Source organism: Bufo gargarizans, chromosome 4, assembly GCF_014858855.1.
Source record: "Bufo gargarizans isolate SCDJY-AF-19 chromosome 4, ASM1485885v1, whole genome shotgun sequence".
NCBI lineage: Eukaryota > Metazoa > Chordata > Amphibia > Anura > Bufonidae > Bufo > Bufo gargarizans.
This window is the reverse complement of record NC_058083.1, coordinates 209,177,183-209,190,064: the sequence shown is the minus strand read 5'-3', so window position 1 is coordinate 209,190,064 and position 12,882 is coordinate 209,177,183. Positions and strand designations below refer to the sequence as shown.

Here is a 12,882-nt window from a genome sequence, read left to right as displayed (position 1 = left end):
TTACCGTATTACGCAATATGCTGGGTAGGTTACACATATTTTAGACCATTACAAGCTGCCTCCAAACCATACCCAGAATTATTGCAAACTTCCCCTTATTAAAACATGATTCCTATAAATGTGGTAAACTATCATATCATATGACAAAAACCTTTCTACCGATAACATACTATACCAAGGTGCAGATGTAAAATGGCAACTTCCCCTCTTATTTTAAAAATAATTGAATATCATTTTTTTTTGTGGATTATGCTAGTAAGATTGAGTATTCCTGTTACTTATAGGTGTTACCACTTGTGGATCTATTGTAGTGATTAATTTAACAAAGAATATTATTATTATTATCTTATTGAATGCAAGTTATTTGAGAGGAATATCATTATTAGTTTGTACTATTGACCACCATGTTAATTGTGATTAGCATTCCTCTATATAATTGAAAACATACATAAATACATTACAGAAATATAACACATTTTCTCTGTTACAAATGTACAGTTATACACTGTAAAGTATAGAAAAACTACTTACTATGATTCCCTTAAAGTTGATTATAGCAATTAAAGGTAGTTTTACACCAGTGTTAAAACCATCTGGCAGGCTGTTCTGGCATAGGAACAGCCTGCTGGAGTTCACCGGAAAGGGCCGGAGCACCGCCAGGCCACATTGACTATAACAATGACCAGCGGGGATACGGCCTGTTTCTGGCATTATGCACCTGTTTTTATTTGGCTGAATCCTGGCACTAATGCCAGAAACAGGCTGGATCCCTGGTAGATCCCGTTATATTCAATGAGCTCCAGCGGGGAACAGTCTTCCAGATGATTTTAATGTCAGAATGAAACTAGCCTAACTCGTTACTCACCACAATATCCAGGTATAAGAGATATGTCATCTATGGCCACATCACTGCGGAAATCTTCACCTATGTAGCCTTCAATGAAAATCTGTGAACACAACATATTACAACATAAGTTCATATTGGGTTAGTGCACTAAAGAAGTGCCATAAAAAAAATCACTGTATGCTGCACTATGAAATGTTTTCATATAGTTTCTACTGTAATCCATCTGAATTTCATCTGTGGGTCTTATTCAAAATTAATTCCAATGAATATTCATTAGAGGTTTTGCACTTTTAGAATGTATAATTTAGTAGCTTCAACAAGCTCATTGGTCTGTCAAGTGACCATATATTTGCTTCTGTGTAACATGAAATATGATTTGTCAAAACCATTAAATGAATCTTCAGCTTTTAAATTAATTCAGAGACAAGAAAATCCCTAAGATTGATTTGCCCCCAAGTAAAATTGACTAAACGATAGCTCACTGTTACACTAACAATTTAATATGCATTATTTAATTGAATCTTTCCATGATAATATACTGTATCACATAGTTACATCCTTAGTATGGTTGAAAAAAGACATAAGTCCATCAAGTTGTTATATGTAGGGATGAGCGAACTCGAACTGTATAGTTCGGGTTCGTACCGAATTTTGGGGTGTCCGTGACACGGACCCGAACCCGGACATTTTCGTAAAAGTCCGGGTTCGGGTTCGGTGTTCGTCGCTTTCTTCGCGCTTTTGTGACGCTTTCTTGGCGCTTTTTGAAAGGCTGCAAAGCAGCCAATCAACAAGCGTCATACTACTTGCCCCAAGAGGCCATCACAGCCATGCCTACTATTGGCATGGCTGTGATTGGCCAGAGCACCATGTGACCCAGCCTCTATTTAAGCTGGAGTCACATAGCGCCGCCCGTCACTCTGCTCTGATTAGCGTAGGGAGAGGTTGCGGCTGCGACAGTAGGGCGAGATTAGGCAGATTAACTCCTCCAAAGGACTTGATTAACTGATCGATCTGCAGCTGTGGATCATTGAGCTGCTGATCCTCAATTGCTCACTGTTTTTAGGCTGCACAGACCGTTTGTCAGTCTCATTTTTCTGGGGTGATCGGCGGCCATTTTGTGTCTTGTGGTGCGCCAGCACAAGCTGCGACCAAGTGCATTTAACCCTCAATGGTGTGGTTGTTTTTTGGCTAAAGCCTACATCAGGGTGAAGCTGTGACACCAAGTGCATTTAACCAGCAATAGTCTGTTCATTTTTTGGCCATATACAAAATCAGGGGCAAGCTGCGCCTGTCACCAAGTGCATTTAACCCTCAATGGTGTGGTTGTTTTTTGGCTAAAGCCTACATCAGGGTGAAGCTGTCACACCAAGTGCATTTAACCAGCAATAGTCTGTTCATTTTTTGGCCATATACAAAATCAGGGGCAAGCTGCGCCTGTCACCAAGTGCATTTAACCCTCAATGGTGTGGTTGTTTTTTGGCTAAAGCCTACATCAGGGTGAAGCTGTCACACCAAGTGCATTTAACCAGCAATAGTCTGTTCATTTTTTGGCCATATACAAAATCAGGGGCAAGCTGCGCCTGTCACCAAGTGCATTTAACCCTCAATGGTGTGGTTGTTTTTTGGCTAAAGCCTACATCAGGGTGAAGCTGTCACACCAAGTGCATTTAACCAGCAATAGTCTGTTCATTTTTTGGCCATATCCCAGTCTAATTCTGTCACTAAATCCATACCGGTCACCCAGCGCCTAAATACTAGGCCTCAAATTTATATCCAGCTAAATCTGTCCCTAGTGCTGTAGCTGGGCGAGTTATTTAGTGTCCGTTCAAGCACATTTCTTGTTCTGGGTTGAAATACAATTCCCAATTTAGCAATTTCATAATTTAGTGGTTCCTGCTATATCAGAGCTATTTGAAATCTATCCCAAAAAGGGTATATAATATTGAAGGTGCACATAGGGTCATTCAGAGTAACTTCACACACACCCGCTACTGTGTATTTCCAAGTCTAATTCTGTCACTAAATCCATACCGGTGACCCAGCGCCTAAATACTAGGCCTCAAATTTAATTCCCTCTAAATCTCTCGTTACCCACCGCTGTACTGTTGTTGCTGGGCAAGATATTTAGTGTCCGTCAAAGCACATTTTTTGTTCTGGGTTGAAGTACAATTCCCAATTTAGCAATTTCATAATTTAGTGGTTTCTGCTATATCAGAGCTATTTGAAATCTATCCCAAAAAGGGTATATAATATTGAAGGTGCACATAGGGTCATTCAGAATAACTTCACACACACCCGCTACTGTGTATTTCCAAGTCTAATTCTGTCACTAAACCCATACCTGTCACCCAGCGCCTAAATACTAGGCCTCAAATTTAAATCCCTCTAAATCTCTCGTTACCGTTGTCCTGTTGTAGCTGGGAAAGTTATTTAGTGCCCGTCAAAGCACATTTTTTGTTCTGGGTTGAAGTACAATTCCCAATTTAGCAATTTCATAATTTAGTGGTTCCTGCTATATCAGAGCTATTTGAAATCTATCCCAAAAAGGGTATATAATATTGAAGGTGCACATAGGGTCATTCAGAATAACTTCACACACACCCGCTACTGTGTATTTCCAAGTCTAATTCTGTCACTAAATCCATACCGGTGACCCAGCGCCTAAATACTAGGCCTCAAATTTAATTCCCTCTAAATCTCTCGTTACCCACCGGTGTACTGTTGTTGCTGGGCAAGATATTTAGTGTCCGTCAAAGCACATTTTTTGTTCTGGGTTGAAGTACAATTCCCAATTTAGCAATTTCATAATTTAGTGGTTTCTGCTATATCAGAGCTATTTGAAATCTATCCCAAAAAGGGTATATAATATTGAAGGTGCACATAGGGTCATTCAGAATAACTTCACACACACCCGCTACTGTGTATTTCCAAGTCTAATTCTGTCACTAAACCCATACCTGTCACCCAGCGCCTAAATACTAGGCCTCAAATTTAAATCCCTCTAAATCTCTCGTTACCGTTGTCCTGTTGTAGCTGGGAAAGTTATTTAGTGCCCGTCAAAGCACATTTTTTGTTCTGGGTTGAAGTACAATTCCCAATTTAGCAATTTCATAATTTAGTGGTTCCTGCTATATCAGAGCTATTTGAAATCTATCCCAAAAAGGGTATATAATATTGAAGGTGCACATAGGGTCATTCAGAATAACTTCACACACACCCGCTACTGTGTATTTCCAAGTCTAATTCTGTCACTAAATCCATACCGGTGACCCAGCGCCTAAATACTAGGCCTCAAATTTAATTCCCTCTAAATCTCTCGTTACCCACCGCTGTACTGTTGTTGCTGGGCAAGATATTTAGTGTCCGTCAAAGCACATTTTTTGTTCTGGGTTGAAGTACAATTCCCAATTTAGCAATTTCATAATTTAGTGGTTTCTGCTATATCAGAGCTATTTGAAATCTATCCCTAAAAGGGTATATAATATTGAAGGTGCACATAGGGTCATTCAGAATAACTTCACACACACCCGCTACTGTGTATTTCCAAGTCTAATTCTGTCACTAAACCCATACCTGTCACCCAGCGCCTAAATACTAGGCCTCAAATTTATATCCAGCTAAATCTCTCGTCCCTAGTGCTGTAGCTGGGCGAGTTATTTAGTGTCCGTTCAAGCACATTTCTTGTTCTGGGTTGAAAGTACAATTCCCAATTTAGCAATTTCATAATTTAGTGGTTCCTGCTATATCAGAGCTCTTTGAAATCTATCCCAAAAAGGGTATATAATATTGAAGGTGCACATAGGGTCATTCAGAGTAACTTCACACACACCCGCTACTGTGTATTTCCAAGTCTAATTCTGTCACTAAATCCATACCGGTGACCCAGCGCCTAAATACTAGGCCTCAAATTTAATTCCCTCTAAATCTCTCGTTACCCACCGCTGTACTGTTGTTGCTGGGCAAGATATTTAGTGTCCGTCAAAGCACATTTTTTGTTCTGGGTTGAAGTACAATTCCCAATTTAGCAATTTCATAATTTAGTGGTTTCTGCTATATCAGAGCTATTTGAAATCTATCCCAAAAAGGGTATATAATATTGAAGGTGCACATAGGGTCATTCAGAATAACTTCACACACACCCGCTACTGTGTATTTCCAAGTCTAATTCTGTCACTAAACCCATACCTGTCACCCAGCGCCTAAATACTAGGCCTCAAATTTAAATCCCTCTAAATCTCTCGTTACCGTTGTCCTGTTGTAGCTGGGAAAGTTATTTAGTGCCCGTCAAAGCACATTTTTTGTTCTGGGTTGAAGTACAATTCCCAATTTAGCAATTTCATAATTTAGTGGTTCCTGCTATATCAGAGCTATTTGAAATCTATCCCAAAAAGGGTATATAATATTGAAGGTGCACATAGGGTCATTCAGAATAACTTCACACACACCCGCTACTGTGTATTTCCAAGTCTAATTCTGTCACTAAATCCATACCGGTGACCCAGCGCCTAAATACTAGGCCTCAAATTTAATTCCCTCTAAATCTCTCGTTACCCACCGGTGTACTGTTGTTGCTGGGCAAGATATTTAGTGTCCGTCAAAGCACATTTTTTGTTCTGGGTTGAAGTACAATTCCCAATTTAGCAATTTCATAATTTAGTGGTTTCTGCTATATCAGAGCTATTTGAAATCTATCCCTAAAAGGGTATATAATATTGAAGGTGCACATAGGGTCATTCAGAATAACTTCACACACACCCGCTACTGTGTATTTCCAAGTCTAATTCTGTCACTAAACCCATACCTGTCACCCAGCGCCTAAATACTAGGCCTCAAATTTAAATCCCTCTAAATCTCTCGTTACCGTTGTCCTGTTGTAGCTGGGAAAGTTATTTAGTGCCCGTCAAAGCACATTTTTTGTTCTGGGTTGAAGTACAATTCCCAATTTAGCAATTTCATAATTTAGTGGTTCCTGCTATATCAGAGCTATTTGAAATCTATCCCAAAAAGGGTATATAATATTGAAGGTGCACATAGGGTCATTCAGAATAACTTCACACACACCCGCTACTGTGTATTTCCAAGTCTAATTCTGTCACTAAATCCATACCGGTGACCCAGCGCCTAAATACTAGGCCTCAAATTTAATTCCCTCTAAATCTCTCGTTACCCACCGCTGTACTGTTGTTGCTGGGCAAGATATTTAGTGTCCGTCAAAGCACATTTTTTGTTCTGGGTTGAAGTACAATTCCCAATTTAGCAATTTCATAATTTAGTGGTTTCTGCTATATCAGAGCTATTTGAAATCTATCCCTAAAAAGGGTATATAATATTGAAGGTGCACATAGGGTCATTCAGAATAACTTCACACACACCCGCTACTGTGTATTTCCAAGTCTAATTCTGTCACTAAACCCATACCTGTCACCCAGCGCCTAAATACTAGGCCTCAAATTTAAATCCCTCTAAATCTCTCGTTACCCGTTGTCCTGTTGTAGCTGGGAAAGTTATTTAGTGCCCGTCAAAGCACATTTTTTGTTCTGGGTTGAAGTACAATTCCCAATTTAGCAATTTCATAATTTAGTGGTTCCTGCTATATCAGAGCTATTTGAAATCTATCCCAAAAAGGGTATATAATATTGAAGGTGCACATAGGGTCATTCAGAATAACTTCACACACACCCGCTACTGTGTATTTCCAAGTCTAATTCTGTCACTAAATCCATACCGGTGACCCAGCGCCTAAATACTAGGCCTCAAATTTAATTCCCTCTAAATCTCTCGTTACCCACCGCTGTACTGTTGTTGCTGGGCAAGATATTTAGTGTCCGTCAAAGCACATTTTTTGTTCTGGGTTGAAGTACAATTCCCAATTTAGCAATTTCATAATTTAGTGGTTTCTGCTATATCAGAGCTATTTGAAATCTATCCCTAAAAGGGTATATAATATTGAAGGTGCACATAGGGTCATTCAGAATAACTTCACACACACCCGCTACTGTGTATTTCCAAGTCTAATTCTGTCACTAAATCCATACCGGTCACCCAGCGCCTAAATACTAGGCCTCAAATTTATATCCCGCTAAATCTCTCGTTACCCGCTAGTGCTTGTAGCTGGGCAGAGTATTTAGTGTCCGTCAAGCACATTTCTTGTTCTGGGTTGAAGTACAATTCCCAATTTAGCAATTTCATAATTTAGTGGTTCCTGCTATATCAGAGCTATTTGAAATCTATCCCTAAAAAGGGTATATAATATTGAAGGTGCACATAGGGTCATTCAGAGTAACTTCACACACACCCGCTACTGTGTATTTCCAAGTCTAATTCTGTCACTAAATCCATACCGGTGACCCAGCGCCTAAATACTAGGCCTCAAATTTAATTCCCTCTAAATCTCTCGTTACCCACCGCTGTACTGTTGTTGCTGGGCAAGATATTTAGTGTCCGTCAAAGCACATTTTTTGTTCTGGGTTGAAGTACAATTCCCAATTTAGCAATTTCATAATTTAGTGGTTTCTGCTATATCAGAGCTATTTGAAATCTATCCCTAAAAGGGTATATAATATTGAAGGTGCACATTGGGTCATTCAGAATAACTTCACACACACGCTTCTGTGCATTTCCAAGTCTAATTCTGTCACTAAATCCATACCGGTCACCCAGCGCCTAAATACTAGGCCTCAAATTTATATCCCGCTGAATTTGAATACAATACATTGGGCCAAATAATATATTTGTTGTTGTGGTGAACCATAACAATGAGAAAAACATCTAGTAAGGGACGCGGACGTGGACATGGTCGTGGTGGTGTTAGTGGACCCTCTGGTGCTGGGAGAGGACGTGGCCGTTCTGCCACATCCACACGTCCTAGTGTACCAACTACCTCAGGTCCCAGTAGCCGCCAGAATTTACAGCGATATATGGTGGGGCCCAATGCCGTTCTAAGGATGGTAAGGCCTGAGCAGGTACAGGCATTAGTCAATTGGGTGGCCGACAGTGGATCCAGCACGTTCACATTATCTCCCACCCAGTCTTCTGCAGAAAGCGCACAGATGGCGCCTGAAAACCAACCCCATCAGTCTGTCACATCACCCCCATGCATACCAGGGAAACTGTCTCAGCCTCAAGTTATGCAGCAGTCTCTTATGCTGTTTGAAGACTCCGCTGGCAGGGTTTCCCAAGGGCATCCACCTAGCCCTTCCCCAGCGGTGAAAGACATAGAATGCACTGACGCACAACCACTTATGTTTCCTGATGATGAGGACATGGGAATACCACCTCAGCATGTCTCTGATGATGACGAAACACAGGTGCCAACTGCTGCGTCTTTCTGCAGTGTGCAGACTGAACAGGAGGTCAGGGATCAAGACTGGGTGGAAGACGATGCAGGGGACGATGAGGTCCTAGACCCCACATGGAATGAAGGTCGTGCCACTGACTTTCACAGTTCGGAGGAAGAGGCAGTGGTGAGACCGAGCCAACAGCGTAGCAAAAGAGGGAGCAGTGGGCAAAAGCAGAACACCCGCCGCCAAGAGACTCCGCCTGCTACTGACCGCCGCCATCTGGGACCGAGCACCCCAAAGGCAGCTTCAAGGAGTTCCCTGGCATGGCACTTCTTCAAACAATGTGCTGACGACAAGACCCGAGTGGTTTGCACGCTGTGCCATCAGAGCCTGAAGCGAGGCATTAACGTTCTGAACCTGAGCACAACCTGCATGACCAGGCACCTGCATGCAAAGCATGAACTGCAGTGGAGTAAACACCTTAAAACCAAGGAAGTCACTCAGGCTCCCCCTGCTACCTCTTCTGCTGCTGCCGCCTCGGCCTATTCTGCTGCTGCCGCCTCGGCCTCTTCCTCCGCCTCTGGAGGAACGTTGGCACCTGCCGCCCAGCAAACAGGGGATGTACCACCAACACCACCACCACCACCTCCGTCACCAAGCGTCTCAACCATGTCACACGCCAGCGTTCAGCTCTCCATCTCACAAACATTTGATAGAAAGCGTAAATTCCCACCTAGCCACCCTCGATCCCTGGCCCTGAATGCCAGCATTTCTAAACTACTGGCCTATGAAATGCTGTCATTTAGGCTGGTGGACACAGACAGCTTCAAACAGCTCATGTCGCTTGCTGTCCCACAGTATGTTGTTCCCAGCCGGCACTACTTCTCCAAGAGAGCCGTGCCTTCCCTGCACAACCAAGTATCCGATAAAATCAAGTGTGCACTGCGCAACGCCATCTGTAGCAAGGTCCACCTAACCACAGATACGTGGACCAGTAAGCACGGCCAGGGACGCTATATCTCCCTAACTGCACACTGGGTAAATGTAGTGGCAGCTGGGCCCCAGGCGGAGAGCTGTTTGGCGCACGTCCTTCCGCCGCCAAGGATCGCAGGGCAACATTCTTTGCCTCCTGTTGCCACCTCCTCCTTCTCGGCTTCCTCCTCCTCTTCTTCCACCTGCTCATCCAGTCAGCCACACACCTTCACCACCAACTTCAGCACAGCCCGGGGTAAACGTCAGCAGGCCATTCTGAAACTCATATGTTTGGGGGACAGGCCCCACACCGCACAGGAGTTGTGGCGGGGTATAGAACAACAGACCGACGAGTGGTTGCTGCCGGTGAGCCTCAAGCCCGGCCTGGTGGTGTGTGATAATGGGCGAAATCTCGTTGCAGCTCTGGGACTAGCCAATTTGACGCACATCCCTTGCTTGGCGCATGTGCTGAATTTGGTGGTGCAGAAGTTCATTCACAACTACCCCGACATGTCAGAGCTGCTGCATAAAGTGCGGGCCGTCTGTTCGCGCTTCCGGCGTTCACATCCTGCTGCTGCTCGCCTGTCTGCGCTACAGCGTAACTTCGGCCTTCCCGCTCACCGCCTCATATGCGACGTGCCCACCAGGTGGAACTCCACCTTGCACATGCTGGACAGACTGTGCGAGCAGCAGCAGGCCATAGTGGAGTTTCAGCTGCAGCACGCACGGGTCAGTCGCACTACAGAACAGCACCACTTCACCACCAATGACTGGGCCTCCATGCGAGACCTGTGTGCCCTGTTGCGCTGTTTCGAGTACTCCACCAACATGGCCAGTGGCGATGACACCGTTATCAGCGTTACAATACCACTTCTATGTCTCCTTGAGAAAACACTTAGGGCGATGATGGAACAGGAGGTGGCCCAGGAGGAGGAGGAGGAGGATGAGGAAGAGGGGTCATTTTTAGCACTTTCAGGCCAGTCTCTTCGAAGTGACTCAGAGGGAGGTTTTTTGCAACAGCAGAGGCCAGGTACAAATGTGGCCAGCCAGGGCCCACTACTGGAGGACGAGGAGGACGAGGATGAGGAGGAGGTGGAGGAGGATGAGGATGAAGCATGGTCACAGCGGGGTGGCACCCAACGCAGCTCGGGTCCATCACTGGTGCGTGGCTGGGGGGAAAGGCAGGACGATGACGATACGCCTCCCACAGAGGACAGCTTGTCCTTACCCCTGGGCAGCCTGGCACACATGAGCGACTACATGCTGCAGTGCCTGCGCAACGACAGCAGAGTTGCCCACATTTTAACCTGTGCGGACTACTGGGTTGCCACCCTGCTGGATCCACGCTACAAAGACAATGTGCCCACCTTACTTCCTGCACTGGAGCGTGATAGGAAGATGCGCGAGTACAAGCGCACGTTGGTAGACGCGCTACTGAGAGCATTCCCAAATGTCACAGGGGAACAAGTGGAAGCCCAAGGCCAAGGCAGAGGAGGAGCAAGAGGTCGCCAAGGCAGCTGTGTCACGGCCAGCTCCTCTGAGGGCAGGGTTAGCATGGCAGAGATGTGGAAAACTTTTGTCAACACGCCACAGCTAACTGCACCACCACCTGATACGCAACGTGTTAGCAGGAGGCAACATTTTACTAACATGGTGGAACAGTACGTGTGCACACCCCTCCACGTACTGACTGATGGTTCGGCCCCATTCAACTTCTGGGTCTCTAAATTGTCCACGTGGCCAGAGCTAGCCTTTTATGCCTTGGAGGTGCTGGCCTGCCCGGCAGCCAGCGTTTTGTCTGAACGTGTATTCAGCACGGCAGGGGGCGTCATTACAGACAAACGCAGCCGCCTGTCTACAGCCAATGTGGACAAGCTGACGTTCATAAAAATGAACCAGGCATGGATCCCACAGGACCTGTCCGTCCCTTGTCCAGATTAGACATTAACTACCTCCCCATAACCATATATTATTGGACTCCAGGGCACTTCCTCATTCAATCCTATTTTTATTTTCATTTTACCATTATATTGCGATGCTACCCAAAGTTGAATGAACCTCTCCTCTGCCTGTGTGCTAGGCCTAAATATATGCCAATGGACTGTTGCAGTGGTGGCTGACATGAAGCCTGATTCTCTGCTATGACATGCAGACTAATTCTCTGCTGACATGAAGCCAGATTGTCTGTTACGGGACCTCTCTCCTCTGCCTGGGTGCTGGGCCTAAATTTATGACAATGGACTGTTGCAGTGGTGGCTGACGTGAAGCCTGATTCTCTGCTATGACATGCAGACTGATTCTCTGCTGTCATGAAGCCAGATTGTCTGTTACGGGACCTTTCTCCTCTACCTGGGTTCTGGGCCTAAATTTATGAAAATTGACTCTTACAGTGGTGGGTGACGTGAAGCCTGATTCTCTGCTATGATATGAAGACTGATTCTCTGCTGACATGAAGCCAGATTGTCTGTTACGGGACCTTTCTCCTCTGCCTGGGTTCTGGGCCTAAATTTATGAAAATTGACTCTTACAGTGGTGGGTGACGTGAAGCCTGATTCTCTGCTATGATATGAAGACTGATTCTCTGCTGACATGAAGCCAGATTGTCTGTTACGGGACCTTTCTCCTCTGCCTGGGTTCTGGGCCTAAATTTATGAAAATTGACTCTTACAGTGGTGGGTGACGTGAAGCCTGATTCTCTGCTATGATATGAAGACTGATTCTCTGCTGACATGAAGCCAGATTGTCTGTTACGGGACCTTTCTCCTCTGCCTGGGTTCTGGGCCTAAATTTATGAAAATTGACTCTTACAGTGGTGGGTGACGTGAAGCCTGATTCTCTGCTATGATATGAAGACTGATTCTCTGCTGACATGAAGCCAGATTGTCTGTTACGGGACCTTTCTCCTCTGCCTGGGTTCTGGGCCTAAATTTATGAAAATTGACTCTTACAGTGGTGGGTGACGTGAAGCCTGATTCTCTGCTATGATATGAAGACTGATTCTCTGCTGACATGAAGCCAGATTGTCTGTTACGGGACCTTTCTCCTCTGCCTGGGTTCTGGGCCTAAATTTATGAAAATTGACTCTTACAGTGGTGGGTGACGTGAAGCCTGATTCTCTGCTATGATATGAAGACTGATTCTCTGCTGACATGAAGCCAGATTGTCTGTTACGGGACCTCTCTCCTCTGCCTGGGTGCTGGGCCTAAATATATGCCAATGGACTGTTGCAGTGGTGGCTGACGTGAAGCCTCATTCTCTGCTATGACATGCAGACTAATTCTCTGCTGACATGAAGACAGATTCTCTGTTACGGGACCTCTCTCCTCTGCCTGGGTGCCGGGGCCTAAATATCTGAGAATGGACTGTTCCAGTGGTGGCTGACGTGAAGCCTCATTCTCTGCTATGACATGCAGACTAATTCTCTGCTGACATGAAGACAGATTCTCTGTTACGGGACCTCCCTCCTCTGCCTGGGTGCTGGGCCTAAATATATGCCAATGGACTGTTGCAGTGGTGGCTGACGTGAAGCCTCATTCTCTGCTATGACATGCAGACTAATTCTCTGCTGACATGAAGACAGATTCTCTGTTACGGGACCTCCCTCCTCTGCCTGGGTGCTGGGCCTAAATATATGCCAATGGACTGTTGCAGTGGTGGCTGACGTGAAGCCTCATTCTCTGCTATGACATGCAGACTGATTCTCTGCTGACATGAAGCCAGATTCTCTGTTACGGGACCTCTCTCCTCTGCCTGTGTGTGTGCTGGGCCTAAATATATGCCAAT

The 12,882-nt window shown here is 45.0% G+C and overlaps 1 protein-coding gene across 1 annotated transcript in view; it reads right to left on the bottom strand.

Annotated features, from left to right (window-relative positions):
* Nucleotides 1–12,882, bottom strand: part of LOC122935324 (IgGFc-binding protein-like) — a 142,909-nt gene that overhangs the window by 33,438 nt on the left and 96,589 nt on the right. The window contains exon 53 of the mRNA XM_044291089.1: nucleotides 866–947. Within this exon, the coding sequence (XP_044147024.1) occupies nucleotides 866–947 (82 nt within the window). The remainder of the gene's footprint in view (nucleotides 1–865; nucleotides 948–12,882) is intronic.